Source organism: Athene cunicularia (genome assembly GCF_003259725.1).
Source record: "Athene cunicularia isolate RWA chromosome 5 unlocalized genomic scaffold, athCun1 chr5_part1, whole genome shotgun sequence".
Lineage (NCBI taxonomy): Eukaryota > Metazoa > Chordata > Aves > Strigiformes > Strigidae > Athene > Athene cunicularia.
The window spans coordinates 27697562-27720190 of record NW_020799101.1 but is presented as its reverse complement, the minus strand read 5'-3'; the positions used below and the strand labels follow the sequence as shown (position 1 = coordinate 27720190).

Here is a 22629-nt window from a genome sequence, read left to right as displayed (position 1 = left end):
AAGTTAGCCATAGCAGAATTTGGCTTCTAAAGGAAGACAGGACAAAACATACACATCACAGAAATAGTAGTTTTTTCTGGGAAATCTCACTCTGAAAGAAGAGATTGTGCAGTGGTTGTCAAACCAGCTGAACTCATACTGAGTCACAGCAATTTGTACTCTTTGTTGGCTCTTTGAATTAAGGATGTAAGTCAGGCTGCTATTGATCCAGCGTTGGAAGCCCTGCAACTAGCTGTGTTTTGTATGTAGGTGGGTGATCAGTATCAACTGGCCACACCGAGAGGAATAGTTAAAGTTCTCTTATATTCTGAAAAGTGACTCTGTAGAAATGGCATCATGGTGTTCCTTACTGCATTTCAGTGATTTCCACATCTAGTTTGCACAGTATACAAATAAAGAGACTTTTTTTTTCCAGCTGCAACTTCTGTTTACTCAAGCCAAGTTGATATCTCAAAGTCAGCCTCAGTTCTTTTCTGTTTCTTAAATACTGCCAATATTGAAAATGGCATATAAATATTTTGCTCTGTGCATCTGTTCACACAGCTATGCTGTAAATGAAAGCAGCTTCTGCATATGCAATTGGAACTTAGCCACTACACTGATGATTCATAAAGCAGATTTCAGTTCATTCTCCTCATAACTGATACAAGTTTTTTTGGTGAAAGAGAAGAAAAAAAATTACTATGCCTGACACTACTAAACAGGTGAAAGAATTAAAAATTTTGTAGTCATCCACAGTGATTTTTTTCCTCTACTGAAACCATATTTTCAATACTAGTGACAGCATTTTTGCAATAAAATGTAACATATTTTCTTACCCATTAAAATGGAACATAAACCTCAAAGGATTCAAAGCTATATTTTAAAAGTAAACTTTTATGTTGCATTTTGTGAAAATGTTTTAAAATTGCAGAAGCAATTTAGTGTTAATTATCCAAAATCACTAATTTTAAGTAGCAATTTATATGACAATCTACTAATTAATGTATCATTAAAAAATGAAAATAGATATGAAAAACAAGTATCAGACTGCAACTAAAATTTAAGAAAACATAAAATGTAATATCTAACACATTTAATAAAAATGTTTTTCAACACAAGTTGCAACTGACTGCTTTCTGAGTCAGTTTGAGGCATATTTCTTCATGGAGAAATAAGGGAATATGTAAAAGATAAATCCATACAAATTAATCCCATCATTTCAAACATTCCAGATCTTGCAATTTGTTTCCAACGCATGTAGCTGTATCATTCTTTAAACGAATATAATGAAAATTACTTTCTGGGTTTTTTTACACTACTAAAAAGTTCAATAAATCTGAGATATATTAAAAGGCAACACATACATTTGCCATTTAGAGGCTTTTTTCTACTAATCTTACAGCTAAAGGAGATTACTTCCAGTATATCTACCCTATGGTTAAATGGTTAAAAGTCCTGCAAGGTAAGCATAGGCTGAAGTTGCAGCCACTGAGTGTTTCCAAGTTAATGCTATTGCTTTCTGCCTAATTTACTAACATTATATATTGAAAGGCATTGACTTCATCTGAATTATATAAGAATCTTCAATTTTTACAGTGTGAGCACTTTCAAAATTGCTAACTTACTGCAAGAAATTGTAATTGATGTTTACATTTTCATTGGAAAACACAATATATTTAACATTCTGCAACACTGTCCTTCTAGGTAAATCCTTGATATACTGTTTATTTTTATGTTGTTTTACCACATCTTACAGCTAACTGAATTCTTCAGTGGTTTATAACATCATCTAGGAAGAAAAAGCTGTGATTCATCAGCGCAGACAAAGCTGGGCTTTAATCCATTCCTATAACCATATTGCCAAGTCTATATTGTTTACATTGCGTCTCAATTAAGAGACAGGCAGGACACCTGGTACTTCTTTATCTAAGTCCCACGGGCTGCCAGATGACTCAAAATCCATAACAGGTGCTAAGGCAGTGTGAGTGTAGCACCATTAACACAAGCTAGAATTGGATAAAATTTGGACTATGCTTAACCACTTAAAAACACTCAATTATGAAATGAAAAATGTAACCACTCTGCACCAAGCTCCTTTACAAAAGGCACTTATAAAGATATGTAGAATTAAAGTGTGAGTGGAATGGACTTAACATGAATTTTAATTTTAGTATAAATATTCTCCAGAATTAAAACTATATAAAAGTTGAGGTTTTTAAGATAACCATATAAAAATATATACTTACTGAATTGAATTAATTCTAATTCTGATCATCTGCTTAGGCAGCAAAAATCACAAAATTGATGCTCAGATTTCTAACAATTTCAAAGTTAAGGGGAAAAAAAAAATCGGAATTAACAATACATATGGAATTCTTCAACTCTGTAGAACCTAGAGGACTTTAGGGACTTCAAGAAATGAAAGCATCTTACAGAATAATTTTTTTAAAAAACAAGGTTCAAGTGAAAAACTGTATGATAAAAGATATTCCTTTGCACCAAAAAATCCTACTGCAAATCTCTGTTCAGCACTTTTTCAGCTAAGGTGACTGAACTAAGTATTAAGCTTAGACACTGACAGAATATACCTCATGAGAGGAAAAAATGAGTATCAGAAATTTTACAGTGGACAATTACTTAAGAACTATCTGTATCTAAATGTGCAGTAATCCAATTAAGTTTCTATTTAATATTGTAATTATCAAGAACACAATATAGTGATTTTATTACCAGAGTAAGCAGTAACAAAGTACAGTAAACTGTCATTTAAGACAGTGTCATAGTATCTACGATAAGCAGCATATTGGCTTAAACTAATGCACTATATGCCTCTAGGGAACAACAAGCTCAGAGACTGGGTTTTAACATCAGAATCTATCCATTAATCTTGACTTAAATATAATCTACTCTGCAGTAAGAGGAAGAATGGGCATTCAATGAATTATCTGTTTGAAATATAGCAGGAGCATATTAACACAAACATATAGTAGAAAGTCTCAGTTTCAGTACCATTTATTGTGCATTGTTGGTTTAACAAGACCTGAACTGCATTTTAGCATGAAATTAAAAAGATAGTAAGACCAAATGGCTAGCAGTATTGAAAGGACAAATACTTCAACACTGTAACAGATTACTCATTAACTTTACTGGCTGTGTGGTTAGAAGACTAATACAGTATTTACAAATACCCCACTCATCCATGTTTTAGTAACAGGCTACTGAGGTGAAAACAAAACAGTGAAGGAAACAGTGCTGAAGCTGTTATGCAGGCAGAATTCCTACTCCAACTTCCAGGGAGGATTTGTCTTACTAATGTATCCAAGACAGGAATCAATGAACCTACAAGGTATGTTGTGCTAATTGTTTTGAAGCCCATTATGGATGCTGCTGCTTCAGGTCCTCTTTGGAGCAATGCTTCTGCCGGCAGACAGAACAGCTCGCAGGCAGCCGCTCACCTGGCAGCAGCGAGTTTGCAAGAGGCAGCAGGGGAGGCACAGGGCCAACAGGCCAAGGGACTGAAGTTTATTAAAGGATGTTGCACCAAATGTGCCAATGAGAGATGTTAAGGTGTTGCAGTCATCACTTCAGCCCACAAATAATGTGGAATAGTACAGGCTGGTGGAACTGTAGCCCTGCATACTAACTCCAGATTTTGGGAGTGGGAATTTATCCCTACTCTGACACTCAGCTTTACATCAATTTTAACTCAAGCAATTAACAATGATGAGTGTAAAAATAGAGAAGCAAAAGTGTAAAAGCACAGAAGCAAGTTGGCTTTTTGCTCTCTGACATTAGCCTGAATGCTTATGCCCACTGTTCATACATTCAAATGTTTAAATTTCTATCTTAAATACTTTATTTGCATATATAGACATGTTCATTGATGAGAGAAACAGTAGGCAAAATGCCTTTCATTAAGACATCACTACAAACTAAAATTACACAAATATGGAATCATATTAACATTAAATATCGTCCAGCAAAAAGACGTGCACATAAAGACACATTAATTTGCAATTCCACACTACAAAGTAACAAAGAAACCTTCTCACATGGTAAATTTTGTCATTAATTCCAACCCGTACTTTAATAAACTTTACAACTACCTTTCCTTTTTTCTTTCTTAGTTGAAGAGGATGTTTCCTCACTACCCTGGATTGCTGCAGTATTGGTACGAGATAATCTACTTATAAGTCTCTTCAGAGGGCAGTAAATTTGATTTTTAAAACAATTTTTAAAACTCGAAGACAGGCTTCTTCTATTTAAATGAAGAAAACAAATATTAATTTTCAGTTACTTCCCCTCTTTCTTTATTTTGAAGGGCAATTAGTAAAGCAGCCTCTTCACCCTCCTCCCTAGTGCTGTCAAGCTGTTGAGAGCAGTTTGCAGCACTACAATGGTACTATTGTGAACACAGCCTGGGCTTCCTTCCCACAGAGAGTTAAATGGGCAGTTCCTGCTGCCCATGATTGGTGTCCAGCGAAACAATACTTAAGAGCCAGGTTTTATCAGTTCCACGCCAAAGAAGTGAAGCCAGGGAACCCAAGCCTTCATATCATGCTGAACCATATGCCAACCCTGCTGGCCCCAAAGGTTTATCACTAAGAATCAGGATCCATCAGGTCCCCTGTGAAATTTCACTTCACATACCTTCTGTGAAATGCATGGCTTTGCTGAAAACTGACCTTTTTCCACAATTGGCAAGAACAGATGGACGGTAACTATGGTTTGGCAAGCAGAAATTAAAAGATTTTCTAATAGGCTGCATTCTTCTGTGTTTGGGAGGAGAAGCATTCAGAAGGAGATAGATATATTTGTGACCCACAAATTCAGGAGCAGTTAATCAGCAATTAAACTATTTTCTCAATGTCTAGAAAGTATATTGAGATTAATTTGATTGGCCAGGCTATGATTAGGACTCACGTCCTTCTGACTACCATATGGTAATTCCAATTACTGTAATACTAACTTTTAATCCTTGCTTTATGTTAGTTTATTCCATTTTTCTATTATGTTGCACATACAGAATAAACTATATACAACAGAATAAACTATATACATACACCCTTTTTAGTTATAATTTTGACCTGTTCAATTAGTGAATATTGTTACATGAAATACATTCCATCTCCAGCTAGATATTTCCAGATATTGCCAGTTATTAAACCCCTTTTTCCACTAACTGAAATACAGACCTGTCAGAGAACAAAGACAATCAGAGTGCTAGTTTCTAATCTCCTCTCTTTTTTTTGGGTACCTATCATCTTCTAATCCCTCTGTTGGCACTGGAAAGCATGCCCCAACTGTCTTGATTACCATATGCAGAATGATGCAGGAACAGTTTGCCAATATCTTATTCAACTCACCCAAAAACATCACTCTGTCTCACAGACATTACTGTTGAATTGGTTTTCCTTGTCACAAATCATCTCCCACATTTCCCACCAATTTGTATACCAGAATCAACCATACACATTCTTTATATACACAGAGTTTTTAGCATTTTAAGATACAAATCTTTCAAGTTGTGTGCAAGTCACTTATCTGTTATTAGGGGTGAATTTATGACTCAAAAAGGATTACATCAATAAACAATGCTGTGTTTTGTAACATAAAAATGGGGCTTAAATAGTTTAAAAACTTTCCTTTATTTAAATCTTAGAAATGTCACAGTAAAACCTCTTTAATCTTCCCTACTTTTATTCACAGACTTCTGAGCGCTATCAAAGAAATCTATATGAATTTTACCACCTTAAGGGGGCAAGAGTCTTAACATTTTAACAAAGGGCTTTTGTTACCCAAAATGTTTAATTAATTAATAAGGTTAAGTAGGTATTAACAAAAAACCTGTCATTTTGTGTTACGTACAAGGCAATCAGCTCTGCCTAAGAGTGAACTAAATTATGTTTTTCATTCCAGATTAAGGACTCCTAGCCTTCTCCCTGCAAACTTTTGTTTAAAAGAGGGATCTATACACATTTAAGACAGCTTTTATAATGAAAGAGTGATTGCTCTACTAACTTACAGCTTACAACATACAAAATTTTCCTACCTTAAAGGATGCAGTAACAGAGAACTACCCTCCTTCAAGCGAGCTGTACTGGTAGATCCAAATTCAGAAGTTCTAGAGGCTGATAAAGTACTTCACTGCTTTTCAGGGTAGTTCACTGACATCCTTTTATTCTAAAACAGAATGCCACTGGCATAAGCCTACCCATATTTTATAATCAGTTGAACCAATACCCCCCCCTTCAGATGGGTAAATTCAAATAATGAAAAAAATGTAAAATAACCTAGAATATATTTTTCTTAACAGTACAAAAAGATTTGAGTCTCCCCCATAACTGTCTACAACAGCAACGGAGCACTCAGCACTTTATAAGTGCAATTATTATTAGAAAATTGTATTACTAGAGTCAATCAGTTTTGTCTCATTTGATATTTTGGGTTTTTATCACTTTCAAGAATGTCTCATGCATTTCATTAGGGAAGAGTAACTAATAAATAAAGCTGTACTACTAATTAAAAAACAAATTATAGATATCCTGTGATGACAACAACATTATTACTTTTAAACCCATGTGCTTACACTATACCTCTTTAACAAGTACTCCCAGCATCCTAGTTCATATCTGCAGGCAGCCCTTAAGAAAAGATATAGACAGAAGAGCTACCTGGGGTAGAGAAGGCAGGTTCTGTGGGATTAGAAGTAGGGGAGTTACTGAAGAAAATATGTTTACATGAACACGTACAAATCCAGAACTGCTGCTGAAGAAAAGTATGTATGTGTGTTTTGCTAAAAAACCCTCACAGACTATATTCATTAAAATATACTATATTACAACACAGCTTTCAAGTTCCACACTTCCATTTACTCATATTAAAAATGTATGAAAAGTGATGGAAATAATGTGTATGTTTACATGAAAATGCAGTAAAAACAGCAGCTTCATATACACATCTACAAGTATTTCTCCAGCAGTTATCTGAAGTGTCTATATGACAAACACTAAGGCAAGAGTTTAAAAACCTATCACAAATGTTGGTTCAATCAGTTGTCTCTAGTGGCTAAAATCAAAGGCATTTAAAGTGATGCTTTGGAATTATTCATTGCAAAACAATCCTGTTCTTTCAACAGGTAACTAATAAAAGATGGCTGAGAACAGGCTTGCACTACCTCTGAGGTCCAATTGTTACTCGGAACACTGCCTACTTTTGCTCCCTGGTGTTGCATTTTAACTCTAATTGCATGATCAAGCCAATAAATTGGACTCAGGGGACAAAAAAACACTACAAAAGTACCTACCCTGACAAAACCAGAGGTTGCAAGAAAATGCACTTCAAACAGAAGTGAGGCAAGACGAGACAAGCGAAGGAGAGGTATCAAGGCTTGAAAGACAGTCATTAATACTGACAGATTACTGTAATTCTGGCTGTCAAGGTGATCGATTTAAGCAGCATATGCCAATCAATACTCTTCTCATTTACTGAGCAGCATTATAGTTAGGTAAGATGTCCCTAAGACAGGATTTCAAACCATACTTAACGAACATAAATAGCACAATTTATGCTTTGGAATCTTAGCTATTTTTTCATTTGGCCTTTTTTTTTTTAATTGGGCAAGCTTCAGGGTGATGGTATCAATACAAAAGATGTTTTAGATTATTCTATTATGTTGCATTGCCATCATGTATACAATTCCTTTACATGAGATATTTCAAACTGTACCAAATTTCTATATAACATATTAAAACACTAATCTTGAATGTGAACAATCTTAAATGCAGCAGTTATTTAAATACTGCTCATTTTGTTTTTTTCACACTAGTGGTTTGACATTCTGAGTACTTTAGCCATCCATGGTTTACATGAAAACAAATCTTCCTGGTACTTCCCTTGGAATTTTCCTTACAACAGTCTCTCATTGTTCAAATATACTTGCTATATCAAAGGAAAACACAATAATCGGATGTATTAGTTCAGAAGAAAAATTATATAAAGATAATAAAAGTAGCTATTACTGCTGTTGCATACCTAACAAGTAGACACACACACACATGCACAAATGTACACACATCCATGACTATGTAGAGATATAAAGCTTTCGTCTTGTATTTAGGTCTTCTTATAATGCACAGAGAAACTGTTACACATGGTTCCTTGAAACTGAAATACCTGAACAGTCCATTAAAACAATCAGATACTTATAAATGCCTTGGAAATCTTTTGGGTTTTGTGTTATACCATTGTATGAAGGCATTTAATGAATCATATTTTGAATTATTAAAAGATCAAGTGAGTTGTCAGCAGAACTAGGATTTGGAAGAACAGCAAAACTAAGCAAATCAAAACACAGGAAAGACTCAACATCATATTATCTACCTTATGACTCTTGCTTGAACTTGGAAAACAATTTCTGTTGCTAAACAGTAAAACAGATTTTAGAAATAACTCTATTTTATTCTGGAAAAAACAGGGGAAGTCATATGATGAACTCATCCATGGCTTTTAATTGAACTCAGATTAGGCAACAATGGCATGATGCAGGGATGGGATAATATTCACAGAAATCCTGAAATTTTCAATTATTTTTTGTAAAGCATACAGAGGAGTATCTAAAAAGTGTATCAAGAATTATTTTTAATATCTGTTTCTTCTCACCTATAATGACAGAAAAATCAGTAACAGGTATGTTAAAACCTTATTAAATGTCCTGTGTGTCAAAATTGTACTGCCAAAAATATAGCAAAGTTTGCTGAGAATTTTCACATCTGGCAGTTCAAAAAAATTCTAAACCAGAACTTATTAAAAGAGCAATTATAATGGCATGCATTATTTCTTTCACTATACCAAAATGAATTAGTGCAGTGTGAAAAATGAATCCATGATAGAGCTTTAAGGAGAGAGAGCACCCCTTATGCCTTTTCCATTTGACACATAATTATCATTGATGCACTAACGCTGTATTAATTTTTTTTCTTACAGATGCTCATCATCTCTAAGATAGAAAAGTTACTGGAATTAAGAGGAAGGGAAACTGGCATTTCCAAAATCAGTGCTTTACGGCTTTAACTTCTCAGTTTCTGTATTAGTGAACACCTCCAAAATCTTCACAAATTCCAGTTTGAAAATGTAAATCAAACAAATATTCTTATTTAAATGAGACAAATATGGACAGAGAATCTGAAGAATACTCTTTGCTCACTATATGTCATTAATAACAAATGCTTTCTTTCTGAAGATAAACTTTCCAATGTCTGCAATTCTGTCTTCAGGCAGATGATGGTCAAGCAGGCACAACAAACAGCAATACTACCAAGTTCCAATAAAACCCTTTCTTGGAGAAGTTGAGTATTGCATCAAGCAAGAAACCTTCTTCTCAGCTCTGAGATTTTAATACAGAGGAAACACTCCAAAATTTGCGTACAAAGTGCAAAAAGTAACACTTGTTGTTTCACAACTGGAATTTCAGTCCCACAAGGTTTTTAGTCTTTTTCCTGTTTTGTTGCAATAATTTTAACAAGTTGGATCACTGGAGATGCCTACTACACTAAGTAAAGAACATTATCTTTGTGTATCTCTTGGCACCTGGCTAACACCTGTTGTTTTATTCATGAAGTTTAAGTAAAATTTTATATGAAGCCACTCTTTCTATTGTTCAAAATACTTAGTATTGATCCATTTACTACACATTGGATATTCTGAATTCAGAATGTGACAAAGTGCTTGCTCTGAGATGCAAGCCACGAATAAAATTATTCCCGTCAGGAATTTCAATGCAATTTAGTAAATAAAGAGTATTAACAATGCCCTAAATATTGGCCTCCTTATTCAACATTATAGTGAAAATGATCGTTCTCAACATTCAGTCCCATTATTACACCTGCAGTTATAAGTCTTACAAGTTTTCCTAGCATATGTGCAGCTGGAGTGCATTCAGGAGATAAGCAGGTTCTTCTTAAGACAATGACAAATGCAATGCAAAGAAGAAACACATCAGCTATGCGACAGAAAATGGGGTACTGCTGCTTCATTATTAAGACAATACAAGTATTTTGTGTGTGTCACCTGCTACTGTGTGCATGTATGCCACCTGTTGGTGAGGGGGTACTGTTACAAGAAAGCCAGGCCACCAAAAGATTGCGAGGGACTGCAGAATCTGCGAAGGGAAAGCAAAGCAAATTCCACAAATCAATACAGAAACTCCACCCAAAATGCCAGTATTCTCTCCATGCAGCTGCAGCAATGAGTATGTCAAGCATCAAGGTAAAGCAGGAGACTTGCTATGTGCGACTCACGTTTGCTGATAAATTTAGTAAATTTTTAACCTTAAAATACTACAATAAGGAAAGATATCGTTATAGTATTTGGAGCAAAGAATAAAAACACAAAGCAGAAGAAACTTTTAAAACATTAACAAAATAAAATCCTCAAAGTGTTTTCCTGTCCAAGTTTGCTATCAGAACGGTCAAAATAATACCAGAAAGACGACAGTGACTGACAGAATATGTCAATCTCAGAAAGCTACTTCAGATTCTACAATACATGCTCAAAGTTGGGGCAGACTATAAAAGGGAGATGAGCAGAATTTCCTGTATCCATGCAACCGTTATTATACTATTCACACGTACTACCCATTGCCACATCGTGATTAACAGACTAGCGCAATAAGGAAAAAGTTGCAATCAGGTTACATGAAGAGGGCTGAATATCCCTGTTGATTACAAATGACAGCTGATTTTTTTGTCAGGTCCGCACTTAGAAAATGCACTAACTCAGAGGATGGATAAGCCCTCCTTGGAAGCAGGAGGGCCAAACTCAGTGCCACTTTCTTCACATCCCATAGACAAGCAAATCAACACAGTCCTAGCTTAATGAAGAGCTTACCATGATCCATCACTGTAAAGGTCTACAACATAACATTGTAAATATTCCTCAAAAATATAATAGGTAAGCACAGACCTACATATGTATCACCAAGTCCATGCTGAGTCAAAAGGTGCCCACCAAGTATTACACAGCACAGTGAAATGAACCAACACACCAACAACACAGACACATCCATACACTGATGCTAGCTTTGGAATTAACTATTTCTGCTGGTCTACTACAGTAGAAGGAGAGCTCATACAGAACACATTTCAAGCCCTATACTTCTGTTTGACAGAAGTCTCAATATTCTTATTCCCTCAAGATCCACATTCAACTGTATTTCTACTAACCATCATCAAAGTCCCTAATAAGCTAACACTGCTCCAGTATATTAGATACTCATAAGTAAACAAAAATTAATTTTGAGCTCATCACTTCAGAATTCTCTTTCACTGAGACCATTATGGTCCTGGACATGTGGGAAGCCTTATCAGCTTCACTTTCCCAGCTGGGTCTCTCCTTTTAGTGTACCTTCTAAACAATAGCTCTTCTGTTCCTTTTTAACTCCTATTTGAATGTATTGTTTTCACTACACTGACCCCTCTTTTTCTTTGCTCCAGCAATGCTCCAACACAAGGAAAGACCACCTTGATCAATGAGTTTTGTTTTCCACAAAAGACATTAAGTCTGGCAGGGTGTCAGAAAAGCTGTTTAACCACAGACCATAAAATACTCCTGTCCCTACAACTCTTCACTACTGGATTTTAAGTTTGTTGTATACCGAAGTGCTAAAGCCATAGCTAGAATATGCAAGAGGAAAAAAGTGGGAGACACTAAAGTCAATCCCTGATGCTTTCAATTCCCTGCTATTGCAGAAACATAATTAGATTCAATTTTCAAATATTCATGTAATCATGTCCATGTTACAGGAAACACCCACCAGTCTTTGCCATTCTTGAGGGAAATTCCTTCTTGACCTCAAATCTGGACATGGGTTAAACACCAAGAGCATGACCATGATGTTTTTAATCAAGAGTTCTTTAAACCACTGAGAGCCAGGCCAAACTTTGAAGTTTAACATTTTTTTGCTGTTTTTCACTGACACAACTGACTCCACCATAGCCTAATTCAAGCCAGGGAAGTTTGTAGAGTTTTTTCTAATTTCACACCATGCAAACAGCTTTTAAAGAACTGTCCACACCCCCATTTTAATTTTTAAAGTATTATACAAAGCACTGAATATAAGATACTCCAAGCCAGATAGAAAAAGAATTTCACCAAATACTTAACAAAGCCACCCTTTAATATCAGTGCCCAATCAACTGGTGTTTCATAAGCTTACCAAGTGATGATACAAAACCCACCAAACAATACAAATATTAAATATATGTAATGCTTTCCAGTTATCATGCCAATCATATTAGGAGACAAATATCAACATTTTAATGGAGGCCACATTATGTCATAAATGACATGCAGTGCTTTGATGCATATAAAAAGTACTATTTAGAGAACTGATTTTAGTAATAAGTGACAGGACAACAGGTAATGGCCTCAAGTTATATCCAGGACAGTTTAGACTGGATACTAGGAAGCATTTCTTTACAGAACGGGTTGTTAGGCATTGGAATGGGCTGCCCAGGGAGGTGGTGGAGTCCCCATCCCTGGAGGTGTTTAAGAGTCAGGTTGACATAGCGCTGAGGGATCTGGTGTAGTTGGGAACTGTCAGTGTTAGGTTAATGGTTGGACTGGATGATCTTCAATGTCTTTTCCACCATAGATGATTCTGTGATTCTAAAGTGAATGTGCAATACACAACTCTTAGGAACTGGACAATTCCTAGACATTAAGCTGGCAAGCTATGTCCAAGGAATTTATTACAACTTCCATATTCTGTAAACAGGTTTAAACATACAAGTTTGTGGTGTATTTTGGTACTGAAAGTCTGCTATTTAAAAGTAGTCTGTTTTCAAATTGCTCATCACTATACATCAATATAATGTTATAAGCCCTTGCTTTTCATGGAATAATGTTGATAATAAGTTTTAAATTCTTTGATTATGCCACTTGAGAAATGACAAGAAGATTGGACCTTTCCAAACACAAAAATACAATGAATCAACATCTCTCTTCTACAGAAATGGCCCAAACATCATTTAATGTGATCACATGAAACACCATCCATCATTCATCTGTAAATCCACTTCATCATATCTAATCCAAAACTCTACAAGTATTAACAGTTAGCCTTAGAAAAAACAGAGTATTTTAGCAACAGTCTGTCACATGACAAATACAAGTATCTACAGCTTGGATAGAAATTATGCACAGAATTTCTTTTAGATCTAAATTTAAACTTATCTGTCAATTTATGACATTAAAAGTATGTTCTTTTATATTTAACTAACACGTATATAACAGAACTCAATCTTAAGAAGGGGAGAGGTATAAGTGACTGACTTACCTTATGTTTCTACATTTCTGGTTGGTAAATCTATTCTTCCACGAGCAGCTCTTTCAAAAAACTACAATTTCAGTTCCAACAACTAAAAAAAGATATAGCCTTTTCTGATATCTTTACAAAGACACTAACATCATTTTGACAACAACCTTGTATTCTGAGTTGAATAACAAAATCTGTATGACATAAATGTAACAAATTTATCATCTTGAAGGCAAGAAGCATTCATATCCTTCTTGGAACTACAAAACAAAACTAGGTCACATTAATACTGGGTGTATACTTAATATGTTTAAGGAAAGAAAGATTATAACACCATGACATTGCTATTTTAAAAAGTCTATTCACAAAATAATTAAAATAATTTTGTTAAAATTTTTATTAACATTAGAAACAGGCAATTTTTCAGCACTGAATCTATTCTTCACTTAATAAAAAAAGCTTGTCTTCATTCAATAATCTTCTATGTGCTTAAGTTTCCTAAAGGCACCATCACCATAAAAAAAAATTATTTTCCCTGTATTAATCCGAGAAAAATATAAGATGACAGAAAACATGAAGATCGTATCTGTAGAACTGCAAGGGAATGTATATGCCTTGGTAAACATCTGAGTGAAAGGATACAAGTTTTGGTATAATGGGATTAATGATTTCAATGCACGGCTTGCATTTATAGCTGTTGCACGAACCATAATAGGAAGAATTTTTCCATTCACAATAGCACCATCAAAGAGTGGACCAAAAAATGGAACCTGAATAAAAAATTAAGAAATTCAACATAAAGCAAGATCTTAGCTGTGACAATTAGCAATCAACATTAACAATAGAGCACTCAAATATATCTTTTTTCCCCCTCCTCATTGCTAGATAATCAGACCAGTTATTGTGCTCCATGACAGACCTTTTCTCTTGCTGAAATATATAGCCATGTAACTGCTTGATATCCTTGGTAACAGATAACAGCATTCGAAGAAATTAAGCAACCATTTGAATACTATGTCTCATCAAAGCTTATTTACAACATTTGCTGCTAAAATCCTAGGAACAGTCATGCATATGATGTTTATGAGGTTGAAAGTCTAGATGACAATATTGTAGGTGGTAGTAAGCAAAAGGAATAATTACACAAATTTTAAAATAAAATTCATCATGGCTTTAGATATAACATGTCCATAAGGACCAACACAATGTGCAACTGTCATACAATTACTGGTGAACCAACCCCCACCTTCCATTTTCTTTTCTTCTCCTATTTGTTCTTCCTTTCTATGGTGTCTATACTAATGGACAGTAATCCCTTTACAGGAGAAATCTATTGTCAAAGTTTGGCATCTTTGGACCCTAAGTGTAAAGCTTTATTTGTGAGATCAGTAGAAAACCCTGATGTTTAGTATAGATAGCACCCAAAAGGTTTACAGAACAAATGGATCTTATATTTTGACATTATATTATTCTCTAATCAACCATCATTTTTCAATTAAAAAAAATATTTAAACTCTATTAAGTATCTTAATTTCCTGTACATGTGAATAAAGTTCTGAAGCTGCAAACATAAAGCATGTGAAGAATAACAAAGCTTATGCATGAGGTCAGCAAATGGAGCAGAGTGTACATTAAATATTCTTCCTGCTAAGATGAAACCAACGCTGCAAAAGAATTTTAGATCCCTGTATTATTTTTGCCATCAGTCTCTTAATGTAGTTTTGAGAATACTGAAATCTGATGGAAGGCACTTCTTTTTTCACACACAAGGACTTCTTGTTGGACTAATAGCAATCCCTTCTCTCAGCAGTTTTCTTTTTCCTTCTTAACCTGTACACTTCCAATAATACAACTGTTTGTACTTAAAGTAGTAAAAGAAAGAATATACTTATTATTAAAAAAAAAAGTCACCCAGTAACGACAAGAAAATGTACTGGGTATCATTTCATGCCTATCATCAGATAGAGGCAGTCATCATAGAGAGGGAATCCTATTTCTGCTAAATTTAATTTATTAATATTAGTGCTCCTAGAAAGAATTTTAATATTTAAAGTATAGAAATTCATGGCAAGTGACATCACACACAGAAATTATGCAGTACAAACACTCATGACTACTTTTACTCAGTCAGTGTTCGCTACCCTAAACCACTGTTTTAAGAACAGGGCCAGCACAGACATTTGAGGAACAGTTATTAGAATGTGTGTTTATATGCCTAACAGCTGAATGGACTAGCTTTGCTGAATTAATCTCCAAATTCTTGTGTGGAGTCAAGGAGAAAGTAAAATCTAGCTTTGGGAAAAAGAAGTGGGAATATGACATGGATGGAGAATGCTGAAGCAGGCTATTATTCAACTACCATAGTCAGGTATCAAATTTGAGAAAAAAGTTTGCCAAGTTTGTCTTAATATTTAAATGATTATGCAGAATATTCTAGCTTTGTTTTAAGTTTATGATGTTAGCAGATATGATTGACAGGATAAGGCATTTGAAATTTCAAGTTACTAATTTTACTATGCATTATAGTCACTGAGCTCTTCCTCCTCCTCCTCCCACTACTGCAATTGTCAATGTTAAAGACACACTGCCTTGTTGGATCAATCTATTATATCCAAAACTCAGATTCTAAACAAAATGCAGTTCATGTAAAACATATGAAGGAAGCACAAAAAACCCACAAACCACCCTTACCTCAGGCTTTTTCATGATCTGGATACTGAACATATGGTTTTTCATGGGATAGATAACTATAAGAACATCACCAAATTCTGTTGGAATTATTCCTCTTCTATAATCTCGAGTATGCTCTGACCAGACAATGTGTACTTCATCATTTCCTAAGTGTCTTAGCTGGAAAAGCAGGGATAAAACCCAATCAGTTTAAATATATTCTATATTCATCAGCTATACTAAATGCTCATATTTCAAAAGGAGAAACCCATTAAAAAGAAATATAGAAAAATGAATACAATAACCAAATTACACTGTAGTTTCTCTTACAATTTCAATGACAGTATTAGTTTGTGCTGTAGATTTTTACAGATTGGTGCCAATGTCTATTTAAATTAACAGATATGTCAATATCCGTTTTCTACTGAAAGTTAAAATTTTGTTGATGTTATCTCAAGAATGCAGGGTGATTCAACCTAAAATGCTTTCAAGATTGCCATCACTGATAGGCAGTGAATTACTAAATTCTATATGAATTTTAAAAGTATATGAATAAGCATCTGTTTAAAAGCTATGTATCTGAGCAGTCTTTACTCTCACCATTCTAGCCAAATTCCAAAGTAGCTACTACAAACAAAAAGCTTTTAAAGGAGAATAGCTACTGCATTTTTCATAGCCCCTAGATTAACTAAACTAAATGCTTATTTCCCATGAAACCTGTATACCTTTAAGAAATGGCACCCCACCCCCCAAAAAAGGCTCCTGATTTGGCTCAGAATGCCCAAATGTGTTCCTTAAAATCCATGCTATATCCTCAGTTGTAATCATATAACCAGATTAAGGACTATTTTGAACACTTTGGAATTATCTGCACCGAACCTCCAAAATGCTCCTTCCGCTAAACATCTTAAACATCTAACCATCTGATAAACAAGTGTTAACATCACAGAGAGAGACTTTAAGTATGCTGATCAAATACATTCAGATTATTAAATGTGAGTTTCTTTCCAGTAAGGGCCATTTCTGAAAATTCAAGCTGGAATCTCATATTTTCCTCCTTGTGCATCACCAATTAGAGCTGACAATTGTCTTTACCCAGAGTTTTCAGTTTGCACAGCTTTAGGTAGGTAGAATTTGTCAATTGCCTTGATGTTATTCAAAGGACAACACTTTGAACTGCTGTTAACAGCTAACATGCAGATACTAACCTGAGCACTTACACAAGTTATCTTATATAAAAAGGCAGCAATTTTCTGTACTCATTTTCAGAACATAACTGCACTTTAAATAAAAGCAAAACATAAACACAGACATCAGAGAAATTTCACTGCAAGTATTCACTTGTTTATATTACAGAATCTCCTGGAATGCTACCTTCATCTTATCTGTAGTCTTATACTAGCTGTCAGCAGCAGACTTTTTTTTTTTTAAAAGAAAAAGGAAATAAAGAAGCTGCTTCTGTTCTTCTCTGCTAGCTTTAAATTGTATAAGACTGAAAAACAGGGTTGTATTGCTATAAGAAAAGGATTTTTTTCAGTGTTGGACTGGGTAAAGGACAGATAGCATCAATACCCTACACATATTGACAATCAAGTCATTAGTTTTACCTGGACCAGATCATACATACACCTAATCTACAATGACTGCAGTTCCTTTGAAGTGAGCTGTTCTTGACTCTTTTGTGGATGGCTGAATTATTTTGAACAACACTTACTTAGGGATGCTCTTGTGTCAACCATAAACCCAGCCCAACAAAAGAAATGGTTATAATAACACTCACTATGCTGAGTTTTATTTGACTAGATAAGAACAAAACCAGGCAGCAACCCTGAATGACTGACATGCAACTTGCAAACACCAGCTGCAGAAACCCCAGATGACACTTAACAATGACTAATGTAAAAGAAAACTAACCATGGAATTGTTCTGAGGGCCTCTCCTACCTTCCTTGACCAAGTGACAGTCAAACTATATGTCGAAATATGACAATGACAGAAGGGTGTGAGGGACTGATGGGCCCACACTTAGAAGTAAGAGAAAAGCTCAGGGAGGATGAGGTTTTAATCAAAAAGAAAGCAAGAGGCAAATCAGTTTAGAGATGAATTCTTGGGGAACATGAAAAACTACATGATCCTAGACTGAGGGATGGTGATCTGATGCACTGACTGAAGTCATTGAACTGAGAGCCAAAAAGCAGAAACAGGACTGATGAACCCATCACTGCACTGCACCATTCCTAATTCAGCAATACTGAACTATTTACTACAAGAATTAGCCCTCCTTTACTTATCACCTTTGGACTCAAAGACGACAAATTCATACACTGTTAGAAACAAGGGATGGTGCCAGTGCACATGACAAATAAATGGCTTTAAAATACAAAACAGAGAGTTCAGATAGTGCAGCTTCTGGACGGCATCATTGCCTCTGAATTTCATTTATCAAAGGTTGCCCCTGTGTACCTGTTACTGATACCTGCAGTTAATGAGACAGGACATCAGTTCTTGAACTTCTGTGAAAGCTATGCAGACAGATCATCACTACTGATGCATGCTTTCACATCAAACTGACACAGATTTTGGTGTGATAAAAATGTATTGTGTGGTTATTTCAGGAGGTTGACTACTGAAAAGGGACACATTTTTGGATGCCAAGTATATTGAAGCCATCAGTGACTTTTCTCTCCAACTTCTAAGTTTGCTTTATACACCTACAGAGGTGTGATGATACATTGCAGGCTAAAAGCACTAACTTCTTCAGAGGAAAAGGAAAATGAATCAGATTATTCTAAGGAGTTCCAAGTCCTGTCAGGTGTATTTTACCTCACAGTTACTACCAAGAACAGTTTGGCAAAGATCCAGTTTGAGTAAAGTGTAGGATGGCATCTCTGTGACATACAACTACCTGAAAGAAGCTGCAGAGCTGGAGATGAGTCTCTTTAATGAAGTAACAAGTGATAGGACAAGAAGGAATGGCCTCAAATTGCACCAGGGAAGGTTTAGACTGGATATTAGGAAGTATTTCTTTACAGAACAGGTTGTTAAGAATTGGAATGGTCTGCACCGGGCAGTGGTGGAGTCCCCATCCCTGGAGGTGTTTAAAAGTCAGGTTGACATAGTGCTTAGGGATCTGGTGTAGTTGAGAATCATCGGTGTTAGGTTAATGGTTGGACTGGATGATCTTCAAGGTCTTTCCCAACCTAGATGATTCTGTGATACAATGGATTGAGTCAAAATCAGATGGTCCAAGTAGGGGGACGATGCTATAAACTGCGAATGGGGATTTTTAACAAGATGTAAACTATGATCAATGCCTTGTTTCCATTATAGGAGGTAGACTGACAAAAATAAAAGACAAGTAAACAAGATTGGGTGTTCCTGATTTCATCTTTATGTTCAGTTCTGATGAACAGAATAGTCATTCTGTTCCTTTTTTAAGAGTAGATCAGAGGCAGCTCTGGCACTAACATAGTGCTCCTTATTGCTTCTTTCAGATGTCCTCACCCTGGTCAGAAAGCAAAGCTTATAAGAAAGCTTGAATAGTGTTAATTTGACTCATCAAAACCACCTGATTCATGGAAGAGATCCAATACCTAAAATTGTCTTGAAAAGCTTTCCAAGGTCTGCTAGGTTTTGCATAAACTTTTTAGAAAGAATTTCAGTTTTCCATCTTCATTTTTCAGTACCCTATTGAAGGACCTTGAAATTGAGCAGTGCTCCACGACAAAGCTCTCCTGCAAGCACAGCAAATATTTGGAGAATCTATCATTCACTGTAATTATTACACCACAGAAGAGCCAGAGTCTGACCTCTTTCAACTTTAATCTAGATTCTTTATATCTTTGTATTGAATTGGAAGCATCCCAGAATTCAGTGTCCTGGACAAATGTGGGACAAAGATACTGAGCTACAACCACTTCTGCTCATTGAAACCTAAAAGATGGACAGCAACATCGTTTCCCAAGAAAAAGGTGTGGTCCCAATGTTATCTAACAGAATCAAATTTGGTGCACACAGAACATACAGGTGCCAAGACCAAAATCAGTGTAAGTGTAACTCAAAACTCACCACCAGTTAAGTCACTACTTCTTCACAGTCATTTCCTGACCTCGTCTTCCTAAACTTAACAACTTTGTAGGTGCATAAATCACAGTAAGCAAAACAAAGTGCAAATTCTTATTAAAGACATAAGGCACAGCAATAACATAAATAATAAAAATCTCTAAAATAATGTCATACTTCAAGTACCTAGTAATACAGTATAGCTGAAACACCTGGAACTATAGGTTCTATACTGCATAAATGCAGATCAAACTGCTCTAGAAATGTTTATTATCTAAGCATAAGACAAGACACAAAATGGAGATGGAAAAATGCAAAGAAACTGTAAAAAGGTGCTAAAGATTAGGATAATGTCTTTTTTAGCAGCATTCTTCAAGAATGGAAGTGTCAAGACCAGATAAAGGAAGGTTCAGCAATCAAACCAGTTTAGGATATAGTCAATAAATTTTAACTGTGTGTATGGAAAGGCTATGTTAGAAGCAATGTTACATAGAAAAAAAGAACAGTCTTAAGCATAGACTGAATGCAAGAATGCAGAAAGTGGACCAAATTAAAGATGATTTCAGGCTATGGGCACAAGTGACAGGCACAATGGTCATGTTATCCGTGGTGATCCTGAAAGGTGGCAATGAGAAAGAGATTAAGAACTCTGTTTTAGCCATTTTAAACTTGAGCTGTCGTGAAGACGGCCCTGAGGAGATGTCAGACACAAACAGATTTTTTTAGGCTTGCTTTGAAACTCTTACTCCATTAAAACAAATATATAAAAATGACCGACTGTTAGGTTACCTGAAATTTCAAATTTAACTCAAAATACTTTAAAATATTCTTACTCTATAGCCATCATCATGTGTCAGCTCTCCTAATACATTTATGTTAACTGAATACAAAAGAAACGTGAAATAAATATAACCAGGAGGGATGATCAAATCTAATTTTGATACATTAGTGTCATATGCTGTACATGTTACAATAGCAGCCAGACTTAATACTAAGCTGCAGGCTATACTGAAATTTCCAAATGGCAGATTGTTCTAAGTGATACCAAGTATAATTGAAGTAATAAACGATAGTAAAAGCAAAGCACACTGTCAGGAAGAATTTAAGTATTTACTTTTTAAAATTAAATGAGTTAGCTTTGGAAAGGCAAGACAAGTGAAATAATGCAGGGCTCAATTTACAGAAAATTCCTTTTATTTATCTGTTGCATTAACCCTTGAACTCTTGCCAAAATTACTGTAATTTCTAATACCCACTTACCTAAAGGAGGGAGAAAAAAAGCTATTATATTTTTTTATGATATAACAGTTAGCCCCAACTTTTTTCTTCTTCAAAAAGGGAAGTGTTCATTATAAAAAGGACAGAAGGAACAGAAACATCTGAAGTAATGGCTTAATGCAGCTACTTTTGCCCATTAAATGTAAGCAGCAATGCTCTCTACAGCATACGTATCCTCTAGTTGAATTTTTCACAAAACTTTGTTTCCACAACTATGGTGTGTGCAGTGTCATTTTTTCTAAAGCGACATGTGTATTTATTTGTAACTCCAAAAAAGTATTGTGCTAGTAATTTACATCTATAAACCTTCAAGTTCCCAAAACATGTTATACCATAATAAAAGAGCTAGCTATAAATACTGGGAGCTATAAACATTTTATGTGGTTAGGAAGATGTCACACATAACCTAGAATCATGTCACACACCAAAGCCCAAGATGAATTAGTATTCTAATCATTAACAACATTACTACTTTTATTTACATATCCTGTGTATAATACTCTCACCTACAATGACTTCACTCCTTTATAAGGCTAAGGAAGGAGGAGCTAGACAGGAGATAAACTGTAGAGGTACATACAGGAGCTTTCTCACTCTGTGAACTGAGAATCTTCACAGTTTCATTTAATTGTGATAATTTCTTTGCAAGTTTGTTCTTGTAAGGGTAGTATAAATACTTGTTACTCTAACCTTTAAGAAAACCAAAATGGATTGCATTATCAGCCTTAAATCTTTATTTTAATATTTGCAAATTAAATACCTATTCTATATATGCATTTCAATGTTAAGTTCCTTTACACATTCAGCAGATTTTCATCTGTTCTCCCTGAATTCATGTCTTTTCTAATTCTTGTTCATGTCTTCAGAAACAAATGCTTCAGAGGTATCCAAGACAGTTAAAAAGTTTTATTTACTACTCTGTAAGACTGATGGAAAATAAGTTTAAAATTGGCTTAGCCTCTGAAACAGCAGAATCTTGATTTTGCAGTGACTCAACTGGCAGGAAGAAGTTTTGTTTTAATTTAATTTAATTTCCATTTATAAGATGAACCTATCATGCACCTCTAGGCACATTTACAATATAAAAACCAGCAGCAGTTCTAAGACAACTGCTTCAAGTTTGCTTGTTTTTCTTCCATTGAACGAAATTGAAAAAGAAAGCACATGAAAGACCTATTGAGAAGCTCAAAACTCAGGTTTCTCTGGAGGTCATGAACAGTGCATGCACTCAGAACAACTACAACTGTTAGCACACACAGAGCTCTCAAATGATTCTGAGGTCCCCTGTAGTATGTGAGCTGGACGGCACCTCATAAAACACAT

The 22629-nt window shown here is 35.1% G+C and overlaps 1 protein-coding gene across 1 annotated transcript in view; it reads right to left on the bottom strand.

Annotated features, from left to right (window-relative positions):
• The window catches only part of RALGAPA1 (Ral GTPase activating protein catalytic alpha subunit 1), a 131625-nt gene that overhangs the window by 16894 nt on the left and 92102 nt on the right, over positions 1-22629 (bottom strand). Inside the window, exons 38-39 of the mRNA XM_026849293.1 lie at positions 15989-16147; positions 13940-14067 (exon numbers count right to left, since the gene is read on the bottom strand). Coding sequence (XP_026705094.1) covers positions 13940-14067; positions 15989-16147 — 287 coding nt within the window. The remainder of the gene's footprint in view (positions 1-13939; positions 14068-15988; positions 16148-22629) is intronic.